This window comes from Mesocricetus auratus, unplaced genomic scaffold, assembly GCF_017639785.1.
Source record: "Mesocricetus auratus isolate SY011 unplaced genomic scaffold, BCM_Maur_2.0 Super-Scaffold_100014, whole genome shotgun sequence".
Lineage (NCBI taxonomy): Eukaryota > Metazoa > Chordata > Mammalia > Rodentia > Cricetidae > Mesocricetus > Mesocricetus auratus.
This window is the reverse complement of record NW_024429197.1, coordinates 61,519,833-61,544,052: the sequence shown is the minus strand read 5'-3', so window position 1 is coordinate 61,544,052 and position 24,220 is coordinate 61,519,833. Positions and strand designations below refer to the sequence as shown.

The following is a 24,220-nucleotide window of genomic DNA, read 5'->3' as shown; positions in this document are numbered from 1 at the left end:
ATGAGAAGGTAAAACCTTGAAATTATTGGTAGTATCTGAAAAAAGATGTATGGAAAGCTTGTGATGATTGACTTAAGTTAGAAACATGTGCACCAAAATAGTATAATTTTAGCACTCCATAAAATGACTATAACTACCATGAGCACTAACTTTTTTTTTTTTGGTTTTTCGAGACAGGGTTTCTCTGTGGCTTTGGAGGCTGTCCTGGAACTCGCTTGGTAGTCCAGGCTGGTCTCGAACTCACAGAGATCCGCCTGCCTCTGCCTCCCGAGTGCTGGGATTAAAGGTGTGCGCCACTAACACCCGGCTCCATGAGCACTAACTTAAGGATTAAAAATGAATTTTAACAAGAGGATGGTTTCACAAACCTGTAATCCATAAAAAATGTTGGTTGACTTTAATGGAAAAGATAGTAACATTTCAGGGATTAGTCAAATTAATTTCTCCAGTGTAAAACCTACAATATACAATTCTACAATATCCTTAGTATCTTAAAGACTACTTCTACAAGGAGATTAATTAAAGCAAAAGGAAGACGCTGGGGACATCAAGAAAGTCACGATGCTGTGTTATATGTTGCTCTATGTGCTGCTTAGAAAGACATGCATTTCCTGCAACTTCTAGCCTAAGTCAAAGCCATATATTCATCACTAAAAAGTCACCCAGAGTAGATCACCCACTGCCACAAAAGGTCTTCCTTTCCTCGCCTTATAAAGTGAACCAGCTCAAGTCACTCTAGAGGAAGGGATCCGTTTATGATCCTTCCCTGCCTCTTCCTTTGTTTGAGTGTATACTGCATTGGCAGCTTGCTTTAATAATGTTCTGGGGCTTTACCAAGAATGACACTTCAGACCACTCGAGCACAGTTGAACCATTGGTGCTGAGCACAGCTGAAGAAAGCCCTCAATTAGTAACTTCAACTTCAAAGCCTGTATTGTGCGCTGCTCAGTACACACATGTGTAGCTCCCATTAGCATTAATGGGAGCTGTGGGAGTCCACAGCTCAGTGAATACCTCTAAGTCTGTTTGCTTGATGAGCATGCAATTAAACCTTATGACCCAAATATTTCAAGGACAGCACAGAAAGGACATGAAGTACTCATGCAAAATCAAGGATGTTCATGTTGGGAAAAAGTAAAGTATCTCCTCTGCTTAAACACCAAGTAGAAATTGCCTAAATTAGGTCCATTATAGTTTCACGTATCCCCTTAGATATAGCCAGTGTCTTTCACGGTACCTTAAAAAAGACATTCCTCACCTTTGAAAGGCGAGTTACATTTTCTTATTACTCTCCACTGCTTCACAATCTAGCCTCAGAGGTGAAAACATTAAGATCAAGACCCTTCTACCCCAATTTTCCATATGCAAATGTCCAGCATAATATCTACACATTATTGGAGGCTTTTCCTTTCTGGTTTTGCCTTATAGTTTTAGTTTAACCTAAAATTTAAAAAAGAAAAAAATCACTGACTGATAATTAAAAAATAGAATTAAGAGAAAAATGCTCGACTTAGTAAATATTTGTTAACATTGGGAAGCATTAATTCCAATACTTTCATTTCTAAGGAGACCCCTCCAGATTGCTCAATACATTAAATTATAAAGCATTAATGTTTGCTAATCTGTGCCCATCCATTGGTTTTATCAAGTCTCTATGGAGTTATTATGACTCAAAATAATTCATATTCATTTGTTCAAACCCATTTCCTAAATTATAAAAAGTTAGCAAACATAACATTTATGTTTAATTAGGATGAGTCAATCAAGCAGATTTCAAGGATTACATATAACTTATTTGTCTAGTGCTGACATCAAAATTCCTAACCAGTATCAAGTCCTGACTTTTTAATTACAGAAAAATCAATGGTTCTCTTAGGTACTGACCACAAATGCAAATCTATTAGCATACAAGTAGCCAAGGAACTTTTTACACATACCATAGAAACCACTATGCTTACACCAGTACTGATGACAAGACTTCACATTCTTATTTATTTTATTTTCCAATTTCTTCTTTAAAATATAAATACGACCTTTCCTCCCATTCCTCTTTCCTACCTCCTACTTATCCCATATCCTGCCCTACCCACCCTCAAATTCCTGATCTCATAAGCTTTGTTACTCAATGCAGAATAACAGCCGATGGGAGCTACATAGGACCACTATGCGCTATGGTTAACAAATCTGTAATGATGACACGTAATTTTTAAAATTGCTTTCTTCTGAAGAAAGTTTTCTTCCCTATCAAATCTAAAGCCTTATTCACAAAGTTGGAAGCCATTCAGGTAGAAAGACTATTTTTGTAGCCTATGTTATATACAAAGCCTCCTTAACGTGAGAACTAGACCACCAATGTTATTGTGGGGACCTAGCAATTGCTTTTCTTAATCACTTGGCCTTTGCATTATTCTGGATAAAAATCCTAACAATTTACCTGTGATAACAGAAATCTTCTGAGAACGACTTTACTCTGTGTTGCTGAGACAAGCTTCTCTTGAGCATGTGAAGACCAATCAGGACTCCATGCAGACACAGACAGTTCCTTGTTAGGGTTTCGTTTGTACTGGTCTAATTGGACGTAACTGTTGCATGTATTTGCCGATTGTACAACATTCACATGACCCATCCTTACTCAATTTTATATAACTTTCACACAAAGTACTTGTCTGCAAGGTTGTTTCTTTTCACGCGATACTTCAGTATAAAGGACAGATAAATATTTCTATCTGGTATAAACCTAAACAAATAGTTCATAAATTGTAGGTGTGTCATGGAATGTACAATATATTGATGGCTATACGTGGCAATTACTTAAGACAGTCTGTGAACGCATTCAAAGAAAAGGAAGAAGATGAAAGGAATGAAAGCGCCTGCAGGTCCCTCTACTAAGAGCAGTTCTGGGAAGCACGCATCTTATGCTCACGTGATTATATAAAAGCAGGCAGGTATTTTTGTGTTGTTCCTAAGATGTGTATCATCTTAGAAAACTATCTGGTGGCTACTACTCAAGCATGGGCACAGAGCCACGTGGTTCTAGTTCCTAATAATCACACTACAAAAGCATGCAAATATATCACTTAGACCATTCCAAGTTATAACATTTGTAGAAATGGCTAGTTCTAAACAACATTTTAGTGCCTGAACTACACCCATGCTTAGCTAGATAAAGAGGGTGTATTATCAAGATATAAACCAATATATCCATATAGTATCCAGATATCCCTCTGAGGTAAGCAATATTGACTTCACTTCTAATTAAAACCAGACAAAATTAAATATGTTTTTTTATTCTACTTTCACAAATGGCTCGAATTAAAACAATCGGTTCTTTGGACCATTGAAACAATTAATTGCTGAGTGGCTAACCTTTCATAAGAATAGACTCTTCTGCATGTGTATCTTGGTGTATATGTAAAACCATAGATTCTATTTATTCTCTTAATTTTCAGACTCTGTAAAGAGTTGCCACTGAAAGGCACGTAATTTTGACACAGAAAAGGCAATACTGATCCAGAACAAATTAAATATCAAATAACTAATTGAAGAGCCAAAGGAATACCTTGTTTTTTCTTAAAAACAAAAACAACAACAAAGAAAAGCAAACTTTGAAATAAAGAGATTGTCCCACTTAAAGGCCTTGATTTTAAAATGTCATTTCTTTTCACACCCAATTAAATTGTCAGCATAATGAAGAATTGTCCAACTGAGTCAAACTGTGAGGATCTTCTCATTGCCACTTTCCGTAGTCTTAATTTCCAGATGCTTCTGCCTAAAATAAGAATTTAATGTCATCTCCTTAACAGTAAGACCTGCAAGGCTTGCACCACTGCTGTTCATGACAGACACAGAAAGAAACTAAATTCCCAAATTTTAGGGTACAAAACCCCCTTTCCTACAACAGTAAAATATTTGGCTACTGAGGAACATAATGTTGTGCCCCTTGGGTCTCTAATAAATATTAAATAACAACATTTCGATGAGCTCAGAAAGTCTAGCAAATGATATCATTAAAAAGAACACACAAAACTCACACTGCACTGCCCATTTGCATGAAAATATTATCTAGTAATGTCATAAAGATTGTCAAAACATTTTTTGCAACACAAGAATAAAAGTTTCATATATTTTTCAAACTTATAGTGAGAATATGTGCTGTCTCCATTAATCAGAAGTCTCAATGACAAAGTTAGAGGGTTACAAAACAGTAGCACAGCAAAATCTCCAACTACAAAATGCCCTGTCCTGATCTTTTAACTTCCTGTGGCTCTGAGAAACATCTAAGTACTCTTCTTTTAAAATTTTATTTAAAATTTAAGTGTATGTCTTTAGACTGCAGAGCAAAATGATTTAAAATCTATATAAATTATAGCATGATAAAATCTGGCTATTAAATACATTGCCATGAAGAGTTACCATTGTGTATGTGGAAATGATGGCATATTTTTTATAGATTTTTCAAGAAAAAGCATAAAATATAAAAAGAATGAGATATACTATTAACTATACTTATAATAGACCTCTTGAAATAATTTTCCTAATTAAAATTGTGTACACTTTGGCCAATATCTTCCTAAATCTCTGCCATTGCAGCCACTGGAAACTACCAGACTACTCAATAGTCCTATGAGGTAGTCCTTTCTAGATTTTTATGAGTGGCATACTGCATTGCCTTTCTATTCCTCATTTAGTCAACTTGCTATAATAATAAAAAAGAAGTTGCTGAAACAGAACAGCAACCAAATGTATTTTGTAAAGGTATAGTGTGTGTGTGTGTGTGTGATTGTATGAGCTTGTGTCCCCACATGAATGCAGAAGTGTATGAAGAAGACCAGAATAGAGCATCTGATTCTCTGAAACTGTCTTTCCAGCCATAGGATACCATGTGGATCCCATAATCAACTACAAGAAGAGTAAGCATTCTTGACCACTGAGCCATCTCTACACCACAATCAAATGTATCGTCCAAATATGCTTTTAATCCGTGCTTAGGAACACACTATTATTCTTTAAATGGTAGCTTAGGAATGTATTGCCTTCTTCATAGCCATGTATCTTTCACCCCTCAACATCACAAACTTCATTATTTCAAGGCTCTCTTTCTTTTCTCACAGAAGAAAAAAATTAATGATGAGGTAAAATATCCCTGGAAGCAATTCAGGGGCCTCTTTTGTTTTATTTAAAACATATTTCACATGCCAGACAGGGTTTCTCTGTGTAGCACTAGCTGTTCTGGAACTCACTCTGTAGACAAGGCTGGCCTTGAGGCTGCATCTTTTTAATAGATAGATAGATAGATAGATAGATAGATAGATAGATAGATAGATAGACAGACAGCCAGACTGGCTGACTGACAGATAGATTCATAGATACATAGCTAGATGATAGAAACAATGATCAATGCCAATCTTTCCCTGTGTCTTCTGTCTGATGTAACATTAACACAGCTACAACACAGGATCAGAGGCCAGCAGGAAGGAAGAAAGAGAGGAAAGGATCTAGAGCCAACAAACCAGGATGCCTTAAACAGTGATTCTGGTCAAGAGTCTCTGAATGTCAGTGTTCTCCTAAAGCTTCTCCATAATGCATATGGATTCCTCTTTAGTGAAGAGGGAAATCCTTTTCCCAGACACTTTTAGGATGTCACTGTCACTGTACAAGCATAAGACACAAAGGTATTGGCTCATTATGATCTGAAGAAATTTTAAATATTAATTTTTAGTGGACCATATAAGGAAATAGTCCCAACCTCTACTGCCCCACTACTTGCCTCTTCCACCTTGATCATAAGACATAGATAAATAGCTCAACAATTAATAACACATAGATAAATAGCTCAACAATTAATTTGGTTAATTATAGTAATACCACCAAATTTTATGAGTATATTACATGAGGATGTTGTGTGAATCCATAGCATCTGGCTGAAAAAATATTTCACATGAGAGATAATAGTAAGGTGATAGAATAAAAAAAATAACCACTTGGTCTTTTATAATGGTAAATTTTAAATTACCAGATAAAGTCTGGTTAACGAAGAAACGTGTATTTTGCTGTTATAGAAAGTCAATATTCACTGACTATGCAGACTTAGCAGACAGAATTTTACCCACTTAACATCGTCCCAGTCAACAAATATCCCTTTCTATCAGTTCATTAAATCTTGCGTTGATGCCATACCACTTTCCTCTTCTACAATGTATCATTGTGAATATTATATTTTCAAGAAAAATATAAAATTTACAGGTAAATGAATGGGAATGTCCTGTTCCTAAGACATAGATTTTGAGTTAGTCTCCCCAATTCAATTCTCATCCGAGTGCAATCCTCCTCCCTCAGTCTCCCAGTATAGTAGTGCTCCTCCCTCAGTCTCCCTAGTGCAATGCTCCTCTCTTTGTAACTCATAATGCAGTCCTCCTCCCTCTGTCTTCTAATGCAATCCTTCTTCACCTGTCTCTCTGGGGCAATCCTCTTCCCTCAGTCTCCTAATGCAGTCCTCCTCCATTTGTTTCCCCTGTGCAGTCCTCCTCCCTCAGTCTCCGAGTGCAGTGCTCCTCATTCAGATTCGCAGTACCATCCTCCTCTCTCATTCTCCCCAGTGGAATCCTCCTTCCTTAGCATCACAATGCGATGATCCTCCCTCACTCTCCCCAGCGCAGTGTGCCTCCTTCAATCTCCCCTTGCAATTTTACAATCTCAGTCTCCCTAGGCCACTGTGCCTCCCTTAATCTCATCAGTGCAGTGCTCCTACCTCAGTCTCCCCAGAGCCAGGCTCCTCCTTCCCTCAACCCAATGCTGAATAACAGGTATGTGCCACCATGCTTGGCTAATTCTTTCCAAAGCTTCTTTTATATTACAACATGAAAATGAAAAGATTCCTTCTATGGAAATACATAACATAGTCAAATTTACCACCCAAACATACATTATATGCATGAGCAAAATACATTAACTATTAAATATCCAGCATGCTAAATGTTGGCAATAATACAAAGTTGATGCAAAAGTAAAGTTGGGCCAACAAGGGTGGCAGTCACAGACATTGAAAGGAAGGATCTGAAAATTCTGAGATATAAATGAAAATGCAGGCTATTTTTAAAAGATCATAGTTAAGTGCATTTTACCTTATTTTCTTACCATCTTTAATGAAATATTTTAAACACAGAGGCCCCAAACTGGACAATGTACAGGGTGGAAGATTATGGAGTGCTCAGTCCTATATGGATTGTCCTCATCACACCCCTCCCCTGAAGGCTCAGGGATATATGAAGAAGAGGATTCCGAGAGATTGTAAGAGGCACAGGTGAAGGGTCACTCCAAGGAAAGAGCATCCTCCAGGTACAATAGGATTGATGTACACAGGAACCCACAGAGATTGTGACAGCATGCACAAGGCCTGTACAGCTTCAAGTCAGCTGGGGGTCACAACACCAAAAGGGGGAAACAGACACATGGGGCTTCTTCCCCTAACCAAGGAGATACATACAATTAATACCAGACGGCAAAGGACATTCAGTCTTATTCAGTGGAATGTCATTGGGTGTACCAACCATACTCCAGGAGTCATGTTTGGTATTGTTATTTTGGCTTTTTTGTTGTTTTAATGGTATTTTGCATATTTGTTATTCTTTCTTGTTGTTTTGGGGTTTTTGTCTCTTTTGTTTTATTTCTTTAACTTTTTAAATAAAGAAGAAAAACAACAACACTGGATGAGCAGGCAGATGGGATCTATCTGGGAGGGATTAAACGAGGGAAAACATGATCAAAATACATTATATGGCAAAAAATGTTCAAGTAAAAATTAGAAATGAATACTAAGATATATTACATCACTTAGTGTAGTATGTCAATGTGGATACTAATTCATAAGTTGTGTATGTGTGTGAACTTTCGTGTGTGTGTATGTGTGTGTGTGTGTATGCATGCTACAGGAGTGTGGTATAGGCATATATATAGGGAGAGGTGCATGACTCTATGCCCACTCTCACAGAGGCCCTATTTCATCAGTCTCTGCCTTATTCCCTCAAGACTGATTCTGGAGGTAAGTTGCTGATCAGCAAGCTCCAATAAGCCCCTCCCTTCACCTCCCACCCCGAGCACCTGGCTTTTTACTTGAGTGCTGGTATCGAATTCAAGAACTCATGTTTATATGGGAAGTGCTCTTACATACTGAGCTCATTGTTTCTTAATAGGATAAAATAAGTTGCTTGCTCTTCTAAGGAAATATGTAATTAGGATTCTGATAATTAAGCCCTAGATAAGGTGTTTGGTATATCAGTGTCCCAAATCCCAATAAATTATGCATGTCCAACTTTTAAAGTTGCATCTTAATTAGTATCTTAAAATAAAACTAATTTTGAAAGCCATGATATTGAAGTGTTAAAAATCATCCCAATTTTATTAGTGAAACCAAGCCAAATATCCAGTTTTAAAATATAAACATTGTGTAAAATTGACTAGGAACTGGTGAATTCTGTTGTAAATTCCTGTACAAATTTCAACTCACAGAGATAGCCTCTGTTAAATTCATCCATTTGTTCTTCACTTCATAGACCAAGCACCAAAGCCAGTAATCTTATGAGACTGCTCACTTATTCCACTCCACTGTGACCTACTGTGTCCCTCTCTGATGGCTTTTTTCATGTATTAATTTTCTTAGGTCACTGACTACCAAGTTATTTCTTCAAATATTATTGGTAAAGGTGCTTTGAGTGAGGTTATTTTTTAATTCATGACACCACAGAAAATAGATTGCTCTCCCTTATGGAAGGGTAGCATTAAACAAAAACAGTTAGCCATTGTGCAAATGAGGATGAATTCCTTCTGCCTACAGCCTGTGAAACAGAATACTAGCTTGTCCTACTCACACACAAACTGGAGCATCTGCTCTGACTGGGCCTTGAGCCTGCTGGCTGTGGGACTAGAAATACACCACCCATCCTCTTGGGTGCCAAGCTTGCCAATACACCTAGCATACCTTTGGACCTGCCGGTCTCATTAAACATGTGAGCCAATCCCTTTTAAAAAGTCTATCCTGTTGACAATGCTGCTGGTCATCTTTCTTGGAAATACCCTGACTGATACTCCAACCCTGTCCTGGACAAGTAAATAATCATTTTTTTTACACAAGAAAGCCCTCGTGTTTAACATTCTCTCACACTAGCTCTGTCTTACAGCTTCTATTCTCCAAGTTTCCACTTACAGGTGTCATCCCTTCCATGATGCATCATGTAGATAGTGTTTAACCACACATTGCATTTTCATCAGACTCATAATCGTCTGTAGACTTGTCTATTAGAAAAATGTTATTCTTCTATGATAATAAGCATCACACTAAGCCCCAAATGTCTTTTCTGAATGAACCAGAACAAACAAACTCAAATTCCCTAGATGTTAATTTCCGAAATCACAAACAAAATAACAGGTTCTATGACACCAAGTTCCTTTCTGGCTCAACCTGCCACAGTCCCTTTAAGTCAATAATTAGAAAACACTCCTGTGACTTTTATATGCATCTTAAAATCATTAAATGTTATTTTACTAAGAGAAGAAAGTTGTTCCTACTTGGATGCAATGGTTTATAAAGGCATTTATTCTCTCTTTAAAGACATGGTCTTGGTGTGGAGAAGAAATGACGGTTGCACCATCCACACATTGGCCCGGATGAGATGTGGTAATCACATTAGGACAGCCCTGAAATCTCATACACATCACCAGGGAAGATTCTTTTAACCGCTCTCCTTGCCAGGATCTCCCAGCACTATTTTAAGGATCTCTTTTCTGCCTTTGTGACATTGATACTGATTAGATTCTTTTTTAAGTCCTAAAGATCAAACTGCTGAATGTCGGCAGTTCCTCTCCATAACCTGCCTCTGCCCGCTGTCACCTCTTTCTAGCAGGGAGGCAGCACTATACAGGAACATGTTATCATTTTGTTATCATTTTATTCTAGGCACTCCACTATTTCATAAGCCTTTTCAAGTAGGCTTCCCTCGGTACCATAATTGTCAGCAAGTTTGTTCTATGCTGGCCATCCTTCCTTTTGTTTCAGTCTTTCACAAAAATCCTTTTGTGTGGCAGTCAAGCAGCTGTGCTTTGTTCTTTAATGTTTCTAGCCTGGATCCCCAGCCGAGATCACTTTATAACATAAACGGCAAAGTACCATTTTCACAGCAGGGACAACTGTGTTCATCTTCAAAAAGAGGCATTAATAAAATGAGCCTGTAATGAACATGCTAATTCTGATCGCAGGATAGCACACAAAGGCACAGACTTCGCTGCCACCTCCCCGAGTGACGGGAAAAGTTGTTCACATTCCTTTTTTTCTTAACAACAGCTATAATGGCTTATGTTTTATTTTTTTTCTTTGAACAGACATATTATGCAAACATTTCTCTGTGCTTTACAATGCAATGCTGCCTCGTCTCATCCAAACTACTCACTGTGTTTTACTATCTCAGTAATAGTCACCTTCGGGGAACACGTTTTTTCCATCTTGCAAGAACTGACTTCCTGAACTAGGCATATCACTGAATCACAGAACCATAGCTGAGAAGGGAATCTGACTGATCAGAATACCAAGTTAAGACTTCTCTGTACAGATGAGGTAAAGACAAGAAAGAAAACGCATAACTAAGAGAACAGGGGCATGAGCAGATTGGGTAAGAACATCATCATAGGTATCTGTCACAGAGCTCAAATGACAGGAGTCTGGGCATAAGTACTCTGCATTGTCTCACACCTGAAGGTGACCATTTCCAGTCCTGTATAAAAGTATCACTTACGGAACTGGACTTATTAAACTTAGTAAATGGAATGCTTCAGATTTGGCTGCTAATATATTAGACAGCGGCTGCCCTCTGCTTGTCTTCTATGAGAAAGCTAGTTTCCCATACGGGAATGAAGAAAGTAATGTGATGTTTACCATGCTTAGTTGTGGTGATGCTGGTAATGGTTTGAGGGGCAGCACTAATTGTATATGAGCAAATGTCTGGACATAATCCATTAAATTTAGAATACGTCTATTTTGTGTTGCTAGTTTGAATGAAATGTATTTCCAGCCCCCTCCAATGAATCCAAGAAACATGCATGATGTTGAGTCATGTTTGAAGGAATAGAATGACTCAATTATTCTAGTACTTCATTTTAGAGAAAGGGAATTTTGTGAGCAAGATGGAAGGATTCTTGACCCCTTTCCTCTAGCCCCCAAAGCAGCAGGTATTCTTAGATGTTTTTTTCAGTGGTAAGAAGACACTGCACAGCATCATCTCATTAGCCCAGCGGCTAATAACACACATCACTAGAATGCACTCACTCCCGGTTTCATTATACATATCTCTATGTTCCTCTGCAGATATCAGGAAAAGCTCACAGGCAATCAAGTCAGATCCAGAGAACCGATTTTATTTAGATAGCAATTCCTACACCTAAGATGGACCTTCTGGTCTCTTGCATACACCAACCTGCAAGACTAATATTTAATCCATCGTCCTCAGTAGTATTCCACAGCGGCTAAGCCTCAGTCACCACTGAGCTCTTCGTGATCCCTGCAGCCTTCACTCATAGTCCACTATTGAGGAACAATATGAATCCGGCAATCACGCATAAGCCTCCTTCCTAAAGAGGCAGGAAACTAGTGCCAGGATATGCTTGTGCTTCCACAACCAAAGGAACTAAAGGTAATAATAATAACAACAATAATATTAATAGTAATAGTAATAATAAAACAACCTTAACAGCTGCAGTCAAGCTACATATCCCGCTCTGGGAACTACACAGCACAGGATGTATGCTGAACTTGCTTAACTGTCCTGTATCTCATCCCAGGGCATGGTTAGTCTTGAGCTTTAAGGTGTCTGTCCTGTGAAATGTTTTTTTTTGAGAGTCAGGACAATTTGAAAAAAACTACTGAGGGAGGATCCTCCAAATGCTCCTTCTGTGTATATGGATGGTCAGAGTATCATTATTATTATAATGTCTTCTGCATTTAGCCAGCCAGGTCAGACATTTGAATACCCAATTACTTAGGTTCTCCCAGAGCCTATTTGAGATAAATGAGTGCTCTCCATCCATCCTACTTAGACAAAAGCTATCATGACAGTTGGCACATTTTTGGCATTTGTCAGCAAAGTGGGAGGAAAATAAATGACCCATGTAGCTGCAACAGGCCTGTGAGGAGGGTCACTGGACAGCAAGTGTAAAGTGGTCTCCATTTCTTCCAGAGTGAGAACTCTTGAATATCTGCCAACAGGATCCACAAGAGAAAGTAAACTCAAGATGATCAGAAAGCTCATTAGCTATAACACAAACACATTCACCACCCTAACGTTCCATAATGTCCTAAGCCCAGAAACATTAGTTTATTGTTGCCCTATTATAAAACGATTGTTATTAATAGAATTATCAACACCTAGAAAAGTTAAAGACCTGACTCTGGGAAACAAAGAATATTCCAGCCTCAATGATTTCATGAAATGGGAATGGAAGAAAGAACTCTAATGTTATGCTTATTCTATTTTTCTGTTACTCAGTGTCACCTTTGACTTTTCTAGTGAGATATTTCCAAAACAACTGAATGCAGTTAGCCTTTAGGAAGGCTAAATATGTTACTATAATCATGTATTTTTTCAAATGAATAACAAATCACAACAGTCATGTAGAAAGTCAAGATCATATTGGAGTTGTCAAATGCATTTGTTTACACAGCGATGAACTATTTAACGCAGAGGAGACAGGGATTCAGTCAGTCAGGATACAGGAAAACAAATCCCTGTGAATTTCTAAGGAAAGCAATACTTTCTGCCAATGTTTTGTTAATATGTTCACGAATAAATAAAGATTAAGTCAAGAAGATGATATACATTATTTCCTTTGGAGAAATCCAAAGAGCTTAGATGATTAAAAAATCAAAAAGTTTCCAATTAACTTTATTTTATTTTACCTTTGTAGTAGACTTTCTACCTACTAGGAGAATCAATAGTCATTGGAACTTTAAAAGACTATCACAGATGAATCTGAAGCTTGCTGAGGTATGGGTATGTGAAGCCTGAATCTTGGTTTTAACTTTGGCTACAATCTGAACAAACACACACAAACCTAGATGTTCCATAGCATGAATAGGCCACCTAAAGACACAGATGAATAACCCATTAAAATTTAACATCTGAATTTAAATAATTAACTGCATTTTATTTTACGGGATCATGTAGCTGGTAGTGGATTTTATTCCCCCTTTTATCTTTGCAAATCTTTTAAAAACTTTTAAAGTTTAAATTCCATTTATGTGGACTTCTACTATCATATATTGAGCTTAATCGTGGCTAGAATTCTTCAGAATTAGAGGCTTGTAGTACATATGGTTATGAAAGATAGTCTTTACGGGTAACCTGCAACGAGCATGTTCTCTGATTTGGATGCTTTCATGGTCTCCTGCTGTTCCTTAGCTTGGAACTAAGTTTTCGAAACAACTTTTGAGCTAAGCTTCTGGGCTTTAAGAACAGCAGCACAGGGAGGTGGCCAGAAGTCTCACTTTTACAGAGAGCTGATACACCCTAACCTTGCTTTTCACATGCAAGCACCCTTCCAGAGAGTTGACACGCTAGGGCTGGACTCCATAATTCTTTAGCTCTCATCTTGGGTTCCTATGATTATCAAGTCCTCTTCTCTGGGGATCTCCCCCTTCGCCGCACCTAGACATTTCTCTTTCTCATTTAATTTGTTTTCAAATATTGTCAAAATTGCATCAAGAAAAGTCTATTGTAAGTTTTACAAACAATCATTTCGGAAGTATAAAACAAGAAAATGGTGTAACAGAGAGAGATAAAGATACACAGAACATTAACACAATAATGTTATCAACTAGTTATCCATTTAAACAATGCTCATATCTCTACTAAATAATCAGGACTAGAAATAGAGCAATTGGCCACATTTTACATTACAGGGCTGTCATAGTAAAGGAACTCTACAAAATAGGCACACTGCAGACCATGCCATGCATCATCAGGCTGCGTCAGTAACAAAGAAGAGGTGGTCCACCATCTTATTTTATTCTTCAATGGATGCCAATTTAAAAATGAAGGAAATAAAAAGTATTTTTCATATAAAAATGTGTATATCTTAGCCTTGGCTTTGACCAATCATTTGGGAAAGGAAACTCATCTTTGTACAGTGTGGCTTCTTTAATTTTGTTGTTATCAGTGTCAGCTTGGGTAGAAAATATGTACAAGGAGCAGTAGATGTAGGTATTCAAAACAAAACCAGGCACAAACGATGTTAACAAAGGAGCAAGCCATACATTCTATCCCTTCTAGATTTCCTTGCCAAAATCAAAATGACATCTGGTATTCAAAACAAACACTTTTCACTTTCATTTTCTCTGCTGATTAGTATTGCTTCAAGAACCAAGAAGACATACACTGTCCACATAACATTTGGCACGTTTACCTAAATCCATTTCTCCTATGATCATAGCACAACACTGGTCTCTGAAGAGTCCACTAGAAGAACACTTGACACAGAGAACTCTTTCAAAGACACCACAATAACCTTGAACTTGAGCACTTACCACGTAACACTGTGAGTCTGGTGGACACACTTATTTCTCCCACATTATTCGAGGCCACACATTCGTAAATGGCCTCGTCCCGTGGAGTCCTCAAGGGCTGTATTCTGAGAACTGATCCAGATCCATCATCAAATTCTATTACCTATTAGAGGAAACAATAGCTGTCACAGGTGTTGTTACAATCATCTACCTCTCAGCTAAACTTCTCAGTGTGGTAGTGAGACAGCCATTGGGGTCTGAGTAGACCAAGCATTATCCTAACAGAGCACTGTATTCTAATAGAGTAGTAGAGTAGATGGAATTTGCTTGATGGAATTTATATATATTGCACTAAGCAAAAGAAATATATAAAACTACAAATAAAAAGTATAGATTTCTAATCTCCAGTAAAACAATACGATGATTGTTCTCATTAACATATCTAGACCTTAGTAATTACAGAAGTATACCATATTGGGATGGATAACCTTCAGTTACTCACTTTGGCAAGGCATGTGCTCATGTGGACCCATTTAATATCTGGGATTTAACATGAAAACTTAGTGTTTGTCACCACACATATTTCTGTCATTTTAAAGGGTCATGTTGTCTTAGGGAGACAACAAGAGGGCAGTCACATGCCAAAGCCTAGCAGCATGCATTAATTTTGTCATAAATTATTACAGAATTTGTTCCAGATTAGTGTTTTTTTTATTTTCAGGGCCTTTTTGCCATGAAATGGAGGCTTGCCTCACCAGGTCAAAAATCACTGCTGAAGTACCATCCCTGAATACACTGCCATTGTGACCTCCACTGTGAAACAGAAGGGCAACAGCGGTGATATGGGTATCAACAACAGGTCAAAGAACCAATAAACATCTGCAAACCATGACAATGGTATGCATGGTTGGCTGTCAGGAGCACTACCCTTCCATTGCATAATATCTTTAACAGCTATCTGCTGGGACACTGCTTTTGTAGTGTTTCCATGTGCCTTGACTGTAAATAAACTGAGACTTTCTAACAAATCCAGTTATGAGTGGCTTAATCCCAGTTTCTGTGCACATGCATTAGCACACAGAGGAAGGAAATGAAATATTTTAATTGTATTCACTTTAGTTCCTTTATGCATTCCATTTCAAATGTAAATTAAGAGATACTCAATTTCTCAAAATACCACTATAGATTTTCAATTCTATGAAACACACATTTTAAAGTGGATCTAGTATAAATCTAAGAGAAAAAAATGTTGTTACTATAATCTTTCTCAAATATCCCACAATTTTATGTAAAATTATTTATGAGCCTTCAATATTTTAATATAGGAAAATGTATAAAGATCACTAATGTAAATTTCTATTAATCATATGTTAAACACCATTGAATATTCATCTCCCTTAACCATTTTGTATACTGAAACTATTCTATGTTGTCATGTATTAAAAGCCAGGTGTTCTAATTCCCAATTTGAAAGACTATTTAATATGCAGCAGTCGATGTATGCTTACCATGCACCAGTCACCATATTTGGCATCAACAGAAGTAACATTAAAACCAGTTTCAGAGGCAGGAGGATCTCTGTGAGCTCAAGGCCAGCCTGGTCTACAGAGTGAGTTCCAGGACAGCCTCTAAACAATACAGAGAAATCCTGTCTCGAAAAAACTAAAAACAACAACAATAACAAAAAAAAAAAAAAACAACCAGTTTCACCTGCTACTCACACAGGCATACATGGTGTATGAATGATGTGTGTGCTTTTGTGTGTGTGTGTGTGTGTGTGTGTGTGTGTGTGTGTGTATGTGTGGTGTATGTAGGTGTGTACCAACTTGTTAAGGATTTTCAATCCTTCATGTAGCTGCTTCATATAAAAATAATTTCCTCTGAATTACTTTATATGTGTCTCATTAACAGGTATGAAAAAGGAAGATCTTATCTTTCAAATATATGATTCTATCATTTATTTTTATAAGATTTATTTAGCAGATCACAGTTAACAGCAAGCATATCAAAGAGCAGTCCTCTTGACAAAAATTCTTTTACTATAAAAAGGGAAAAATTCCTATACCTCAAATTCACACACACAATACATCATTATTTTATATGGTACAGAAAGTTCCTTGAAGATATTTTAAGACAAGATAAAACCACTCTATCTTACATTTAAATATATCAAAAATTTATGTCTAAATTTGTAAAATTATAGGTTATGATTTGAAGGCTAAATTTTAAATTTCACTAATCAGAATTTTTATGAATGTGAACTCATCATCCTGCCACACTGTGAATGATGATGACACACTGGGTTTTCAGTTGTGATATTTATTTTCATCAGAGATTGCTGTCAGTTTTCCAAACTGTGAATTAGGTCATGAAATCTATTGACAAATCAGGCAAAAACAAATTGAGTTTTTATAATTCGTGATAGTCCAGGAGACTTGGTGTCCCCTATAAATGACCATACACTCTGTGTGTCTTCATTTATAAGTGTGATCTGCTTCTAAATGAACAGATTTCTAAGCCACACACTTCCTCCCAAGCACTTTAGAGGAAAGTCTGAAATGATTTAGCATCATTGAGCATTTTTCCTGAAGAAATAAAAAAGTCTCCAACACATTCCTTGTATCATTAGTCTATCAGGATTTCTTCTTTCACATGGCGCCTTACACTAAAACACAAGTGAATTTCTTATTCTAGCCCACAGGACTAGTGAAGTTGATCCTTGCTGTTCTTAATCCACTCTCTTGCCTTTTGGCAACAGAGACTGAAATCCCCTTCCAAGCAAACAATACTGCAGATAAACTATAGGATTGGATACAACTGAGCCCATTCTCAACAACAAAGTTATAATCTGTTTAGCATAAACTAGTTGACAACATCTACCCATTCACATTGAGGGTTCAGATGTAACCATATTGCTTAGTATACCTGAGTGGGATAGGAATTTCTAAAAAGATGCACAATTTCATGCAGCTTCTGGACTTGGGAAACCGATGACATGGGTTTCTGTGTTGCAGTCTTAAAAGAATGCAGTCTGAAGATGAGATTAGCAGACAGATCCTAGACTGCTGTAGGCCCTTTACTGGCAATAGAAACCAGAAACTCAGATATGTATTCTACAAAATCAAATCCCCAGACTCTAGCTAAGTTCTTACACAAGTGGATATGAAACTCAGCCACTGCAACGACCACATTCTCTATTCTAAGAAGACATGGAGTTACAGTGCTCATTGCAGGTGACATAACTGTCACACCTCCTTGCTTATGACACCTCAGAGATCGAATAGATGTGTTCTTCCCCAGAGAAACAGAACAATGGACCTAATACCTCAAATCTCTGGTTGCTGACTTTCTTTCCTTTTTTGTTCCAGACAATTTTAGGTCTTGGGTCCCCTGTAGCTTGACAAATGAAAGATGCAACTCCGCCAGAGACCCCTGTCTGATCAACTGGAGTTCTTGTGAACCTGGGAGGTGCTGAAATAAGAAGAAATAAACATGACAATTAGCAGGAATGTAGAAATACATCACCCAATTCCATGGTTCCCCTCACAGTCCACAGCCTCACCCACACTGTCAGTGTGGGAAGGTTAAAAGATGAGGCAAGCACATTGCTTTTGAGAGTAACTTTGTGGTCAAGTTCTATTAGCTGTTAGGGCTTTCATTACCGACACCTGTATTAAGGCAGAGATCCAATAACATCCAAAAAGCAACATCACACATTAATTTTTATTACCAGTATTTAAAAATCCAATTTGTCCTCTGTAACAAAAAGCTCATCAATCAAAGTGAGTAAAATTCCAGCGCATTGCTTTGATGTCACTATCAGGACACTGCCAGAAAGGAGCGCTGCCACTGCTGGGCTATTAAAATTAGTGACAGTTAAGAGAAGTTCCAGGAAATGTTAAAGAGACAAGAAATATAGCCTGGAATTAGAAGGCACAGCAGGAACCAGGGAGGGAAAATGGCATGGGGACTTTCACACATTGTCTTGTAACTTAGCTCTTCATTTCATGATAAAGAAGGAAGGAGAAACTTCCCAAGCCACTGGGAAAGGGGCCTTTTAGGAAAGACCCATTGACAGTTGTAAAGATAAAAGAAAGGAAAATGCAGTTCAGGGTCTCCGTTTCAGTTAAAACACTCAGTAATCACACATCTCTTCCTCCTGGAAAACACTTCCTTCCTACCCTGTATTTCAAAATCTAAGAACCATCACAGAGTGAGGACATAGGATGTGGATGATTAAATATACAAAATATTCATTGTATTACCTGACTAGTGGAGGAATGTAAGTAGCATAAATATAATAATGTTGATATGTTGAAATTGGCTGTAACGTAAAATTGCAGTATTATATAAGTGGAAACTATTTAATCATGTGGTATGAGAAACATTTTGAATCAATGAAAAGTCACAAATACATTCTGTCTGAGTGACATCTGATAAGAACACATAAAATTATGCAACATATATGAAAGCAATAATGATGGTGATTTGTGAAATAATACTTTAGTTGCTTTTCCTATGACTTACTATCTTTGTTACACACCTGTACAATATTTAAAAGATTCTATTTTGATTTGGGGATATATAATATCTGTTTGCGTGTGGGCACATGTGTGTGCAGAATCTGAAGAGGTCAGAACAGGGCATCAGATCGGTTGGAGATGGACTTAGAGGTTGTTGGCAACCAGACATGGGTGCTGGGAACTGGCTCAGTAGCAAGAGTATTTAACTGCTGAACCATCTAGTCTTTCTCCATATTTGAGATTTGTAATTGTTATAGTTGGAAAATGTTTTAAAGTCAAGAGCATTTTACTTCTCGTGTTCTTTTCTTTTCTTGTAATCTGTTACAGACTTTGTCAGAAATTGTTCTACACTGGTATCACTGATAATAGCTATGAATAGCTCTACTTAACATTTATTTTGAGTGCAATCTTTAATTCTAGAGTAGAAGAAAACAATAGCAACACAATGTTCTCTTTGCTTACCACTACCATGAAATTCTGCATGTGCAAACCCACATGTTCTGACTCATCTTGATTCCTCTGCAGACAGGAAAAAATGATGCCTATCTGAGGTCCACTGTTATTTGACAAATGATGATGATGGTGATAGATAAGTAGGTAGGGAGATAGAAAGGTAGGTAGATAGATAGATAGATAGATGACAGATAGATAGATTGAGTCATTGGAAGAGAAAATCACAGCTTTACTGTTTCTTCACTGTCAAGATATGGGACAAAAATAACTTATTTTTCAAATATTATGCCAGTTTTGATATTTCCTATCTAATTATATGATTCCATAAATGTAGGAATACAGGAGTTAGGGGAAAAGCAAAGTATCCTTACAAGCTATTCATAGGAAATGACTCTTCTTCTCATGATCTGGTTTGGCTTTTCTGATGCCTGGAGCACATTCCTGTTCAGAAATGTTAGGAATGAAATGGCTCTCCCAACTCTGTTCATTATCACATGCTGTGGCATCATGGATAGAAATACAAATAAGATAAATCCTACAAACAGGGGGAAATACTTAAAATGATTTGAAATTGGTTAACAATGAGAGTGATTAAAACAACACAAAAGTAATGATGACACTTTTTCAAAAACTAACATGGGTCTAACAAGTTTTCTTATTTTGCTTTCCGCTATTTCAAGCAATATAATTTGATAATAAATACTCCCTTGTCAGGACCTAAAAGAGAAATTCATAAAGATAAAATTATCTCATCTATAAAACATAGTTAATAAAGAAAAGAAAATTTCTAGTGACTGGGTCTTTGACAAACAAAGCCCATTGCTTTGCTATGTTAAATGTCATAATACTGTCAATTTTGAGTCCCTTTAATTTCCTGTCTATATTCCAAAATTGACTGGCCTGAATTAAAATTCATTTATATTGTTTTGAAATTTCTTGCAAGAGTGTAGAAAAGAATTGAAGGGCCAGTAGATAAGATGACCACACACACACACACACACACACACACACACACACACACACACTCCAACTGTATATTTAATAACCCTAAAACAGCTGTGGGTTACCCTGCACTGGGAACCTTTGTAAATGTTTTGTTTCTCTTTCCAAGGAATGAAGGAAGATACCAGATTCATACAATCTGTAAGGAATATTTGCCACATGAAGAAAGGCTACACTTATCCGCAGTTCCCAAACCATAAAAGGATTAAATGTAATTTTTCTATGATGGGAAACAATAGATGCTGCTGAAAATCCTTTCAATAGGCATGTGTGTTATATAAATAATTGTTCTGGCTGGACTAGTTCTGACACTGATACTGCCCATTCTTGGCAGAGAGCCACTAGGCTACTGGATGATATGTAATAGAGACTCAAACTCCATGATTCCAATAATGCTAGGGGAAACTGAAAATTCTCATCCTCACAAGGCATAACGACATGAATCACGAATCTCCCATCTACTCTGGCAAACGATGAAAAGAACTAGATGGACATGCTATCGTACTATGGTGTACATTCTTCCCAAATATTAGTCATGCTTTGGAGAAGGAAAGAGAAGTATGCAATTAAAAGAGTAAATCAAAGTTTGACTATAAACTCACAAACAAGGCTATCACAAAGGAGCCCATCACAAATGAGGACATCCCCCACAAGGGTCAGTACAAGGCTATATGTAATGAAGGGTTCCACATTTGTTCTATGAAATACAACCATCAATGTATACATAGCCTGAAGAAAAGAAGCACAGTATGTGCCAATAATACAAAGAGTTCAGTCTCCACTACATAAAGCCCTGGTCTTCATGCCTATCATGCCTAATGCAGCTAGCTAGCTACCATTGCTCCTCACATAAAGGTACAAGACTGTGCTTTAAGCAAGGCATTTCTACTCAAGCAGATTTTGACAAGTGAGAAATTTCATAAACACACACACACACATATATATATATATATATATATAGGAGGGAACTAACCAAGACTAGCAAACTATCTTGGCCATCCTTAACCACATGTTCTACTGAGGACAAAGTTGTCTCTTTAGTACAATTTGTTAGGTAGAGTCAGATATTAGCAGGACAAATCAACTGAGGAATGATCAGAATCTAAGAAACAGAAGAAATTCTTCAAGTTTAAGATGGCTCAGTTTTGATTTAATTTGGTTGGTCAACTGCAACTAACTTAAAATAGGATCATAGAAAGGAGAACACGCTATAAAGTGAAGGCAGAAATGTGGTGCCATTTGTCTAATTTAACTCTAATTAATATGATGCTTCTGTGGACATCAAGGAAATATGTCTCCCAGGGAAAAACACTAAGCAGCATGTAACTAATTGGCTTCGTTTCTTCTCACTGATTATCATTTCCTTAAATAGAGAGTTTTGATTTTAAAGGGGTAGTAGTCATAACATTGTACTCAAAATCTTGAAATCAGAAGGTTAATAATGCTGTTGTATGATACAAAATGAGAGAGAGAAAGATAATGTTCACTAGGACAATGCAGGCAGCCCGTTTTTAGGAACCTGCTTCCTCCCCTACAGTGGGTGAACCTTCAATTTGAACTACCCCAGACCTGTCCCTGCAGATGTCAAGAACTCTGAAAAGCAGATCAGGAACAGGGTACTTGCAAAACTTGGTGGGAAATGAAAGTATAACAAAGTAGTTCAAGGGAGTGCAAAGGCCAAATCAGGCTTCATCTTCTCTTTCAGTCAGAAGACATTGCCATTGATGGGAACATGGAGAGAGGCTAGAGCTGGTGTACATGCTATTATGATAATCTTGATTCCCACTGGGCAGAAGTACAGGGAGGAGACAGTGACAAAACCTCCTGGGTACATGAAGAAAGATTGAGGTCCCAAGGTGATGTGTACCTAAGGAGAATAAGCCCACAGCACAGCTGTAATGCGTTCTGTTAACTGCCTAATGAGGGGTGCCTCACCTTTCACGTGGTTGGTTACACTGGATTTGAACAGTGTCTCTAGTATATCCATGGCCAACCCAGGTCTTCAACATCAAATAGACTGTGCATGAATTATTTACCCTATTTCCATTTCAACAGGATTCCCTAAACAACAACTAAGATTTATATTTTGAGTTAAAGGACAGATACTTCAGAATGAATTAAATACCTATTCTTTTTTATAAATCTTCTTAAATTATTTTTTATTTAAATTTTAAAAAATCTTATTCTACAAACCAATCCCAGTTCCCCCTCCTTCCAGACCTTCCACTTACCCAACCATCTTCTCACTTCACTCCCATCCACTCCTTGAGAGGGTGGGTGGGGCCTCCCACAGGGGATCATCAAACTCTGTCACATAATTTGGGGCACGACAGAAGCCCTCCCCTATGTATCTAGGCTGAGAGAGCGTCCCTCCATAGGGAAGGGGCCCCAAAAAACCAGTTTATGCACTAGGGATAAATACTGGTTCTATTGAAGTTGCCCCATATGCTGTCCAAGTCCCAGGACTGACATCCACATTCGAACCCAGTTCAGTCTTATGCAGGTTCTGGGGTCCCTGATCTCCCACTGGCCCATGCCAGCTGTTTCTGTGAGTTTCCCAGCATGGTGTTGGTCTTTTTGCTCATCATTCTGCCCTCTCTACAACTAGATTCCAGGAGTTCAGCTCAGTGCTTAGCTGTGAATCTCTGCTTCTGCTTCCATCAGCTACATGACTACCTTAACTGTCATCGTGGAGCCTTCATCCTGAAGCCAATAAATACCTATTCTTAATTATTTGCATGCAGTAGACGAAATGCATTCACAATCTTGTACTCAAGGTTTTCCAATGATCCCACAAAGTATACTTCTTATCTTATAAACTGATAGAAGGCTTTAGAGTAACAGACATTTGAAGCAAAACGAGGAGGAAGAGAGATCAAAAGAAAGTCAGGAAAAAAAAGTCAGGGAGACTCATTGAACTGAAAAGACGTATGAAGGAGTCTAATTATAAGGGTGTTTCACGATTCTAAACCAGAAGGTAGAAAGTTACAGATACTTCACAGATGATGTACACTATTTCAATTTGCTGTAAATTTTGAAATGTATTCAACCATAAAGGGCACAGTTGTGGTATTCCTCGGTATTAAGTAATTTGTGTTAATTAGAATAATTACAGTTCATTAAGGAAATCCACCTGGAATATGCTACCTAGAAAAGTTCTCCCAAAGTGGAACACAATTTCAGGAAGCAAAAGGGGGGGGCGACACGAATCATGAACCATGACACACAGAGAAAACCAATGCCACTGCCATGAAGTTCATTCACAAGTTACCTAGGTTCCGAGTTCAGCAGAACTGACTGCATTAACATTGCTCTACATATGTGATCAATGAGTGTTCATGAAAAGAAAACAACACGATAAAGTTCTTGCTATTGCTTCATCTCCTCCTTAAAACCCCTCAGTGATACACTGCTATGCCTTCACAAACCACTGATTTTATTAAGGTCTTAACTACAAATTCTTTATGAATGACTACTAGAGCGGATTCATATTTTATAAGCAGAAGTCTCCGTACATCTGCCATTATTTAAGCTGACATCGGTTGGTATTTACACAAATGGACGGGAAAACAATAGGGAGAGAAAAATAGAGGGAGGGGAAAGAAGTTGAAACACTAGAACCAATTCAATGAAGCATATACCATACCTGAAGTGTCTTCTCGGTGTCTAGTCTATATTTCTAATACTTGGGAAATTGCTT

General features: G+C 37.6%; 1 protein-coding gene across 50 annotated transcripts in view; it reads right to left on the bottom strand.

The window, feature by feature from the left end:
* The window catches only part of Ptprd (protein tyrosine phosphatase receptor type D), a 2,190,171-nt gene that overhangs the window by 268,645 nt on the left and 1,897,306 nt on the right, over window positions 1-24,220 (bottom strand). For 29 of the 50 annotated variants that reach the window (XM_040757240.1, XM_040757260.1, XM_040757265.1 and 26 more), the window contains exons 12-13: window positions 17,868-18,013; window positions 14,564-14,705 (exon numbers count right to left, since the gene is read on the bottom strand). In XM_040757240.1, the coding sequence (XP_040613174.1) occupies window positions 14,564-14,705; window positions 17,868-18,013 (288 nt within the window). Of the gene's footprint in view, window positions 1-14,563; window positions 14,706-17,864; window positions 18,014-24,220 lie in introns of all 50 variants that reach the window. The other 21 variants (XM_040757239.1, XM_040757256.1, XM_040757242.1 and 18 more) reach the window with 1 other exon arrangement.